At 44.9% G+C, this 1317-nt stretch overlaps 1 protein-coding gene across 1 annotated transcript in view; it reads right to left on the bottom strand.

Annotated features, from left to right (window-relative positions):
• The window catches only part of LOC101859488, a gene marked incomplete in the record, with an annotated part of 48761 nt that overhangs the window by 41982 nt on the left and 5462 nt on the right, over positions 1 to 1317 (bottom strand). Inside the window, 1 exon segment of the mRNA XM_035970239.1 lies at positions 123 to 685. Within this exon segment, the coding sequence (XP_035826132.1) occupies positions 123 to 543 (421 nt within the window).

Genomic DNA, 1317 nt, shown 5'->3' with positions numbered 1-1317 from the left:
CACACACACACACACACCCCAAAAAAAACACACAATAAAATAAATACAAACAGAAAACACAAAATCACACTCCAAAAAATCCACAAAACACACAAATAACCCATACAAAAGCGCATTCCTACCTTCCTGCAGCACCCAGGAATGACCGCCCGTCCCCGCCAGAAGCAGGTTTTTGTCCAGCCAGCTGAGACTCGACTTCCCTTGCTTCAAGCACAGCGCACCTCGGGACTTGGACAGGGGCGGATCAGTCTCCGCCCTGTGGGGGCCGTACGTCTCCCCCAAGATCCCGATGAAGAACGGAGAAGATCGTTTAATGGCGTCCAACTGGGTCTTCACCAGAAGTCCGCCTTGCGTCTTTTGGTCACCCGGAGTCCATCGCAAGTCCACAGGGTCGAAATACGACCCCCGCAATTTGCATAATTCGTCCAGCTGAGGGAAGATGGTGTCGGAGAGAAAGTTTCGTTCCTCTACAAAGTCGTTCGGTGTCGAGCAAATGTACGGGGACACCGACTTCCGTAACTCGAAACGTCTCAACTGAGGCATGTTTGGGGAAGGTTTTTCCTCTTTAAATCCTCGTGAAGGAGAGAGAACTGGCGTCAAAGATCCATCGATGCAGCACAGTAAAGGGAAATCTCTGACACTCGGCAAATCATTTTTTCAACCAAGTCGTCCGTCGTCTGAAATCCTACAAATTAAAGAAAAACGTCGTCAACATATTAATCAACAGAATAAATACGTGTGATATCTTTATGAATGTAATCTGCATTTAGCCCTTTTTTAGAAAATGGAAATGTGCAGCGTAAATGCTATTTATTATTATTATTATTATTATTATTATTATTATACACTAACAATAAGAATTGGACGAGGGGGATGGGGGTTAACTGCACAAGAGCACCCGCCAACAGCCCGCACAAGCTGGCGGGCATTCCTTACATTAAAAGATTAGCCTGTGGACTCCTAATCTCATCTGCCACAAAACAAACTGCACGCTATAAGATAAGCCTTGCGGTAACAGCAAACAGTAAAACCATGGTCCAGTTCCCCAGGATCTGTTGCTCGACGGATAATGAACACCGACAATATTGTGTGAGGTTAAGTTTGGTTTTACAACACTTTCAATACAATAAGGTCATAAGTAAGGAAGATTAGAGGTAAGACCACAACATAATACAGTGTAATATTCAAACTCGGTAGGCCTACCACTGAAGGCTGAAGAATCTCTAGAACGCCATCCCGTGATCAAATCTTTTCTTTGTGATCGATTGTGACTATTTTGTATACCCAGTACGGCGGGCATTACAACTACACCCCCCC

The sequence above is a fragment of the Aplysia californica genome, unplaced genomic scaffold (assembly GCF_000002075.1).
Source record: "Aplysia californica isolate F4 #8 unplaced genomic scaffold, AplCal3.0 scaffold00240, whole genome shotgun sequence".
NCBI classification, from domain to species: domain Eukaryota; kingdom Metazoa; phylum Mollusca; class Gastropoda; order Aplysiida; family Aplysiidae; genus Aplysia; species Aplysia californica.
This window is presented reverse-complemented; position numbering and strand designations above follow the sequence as displayed.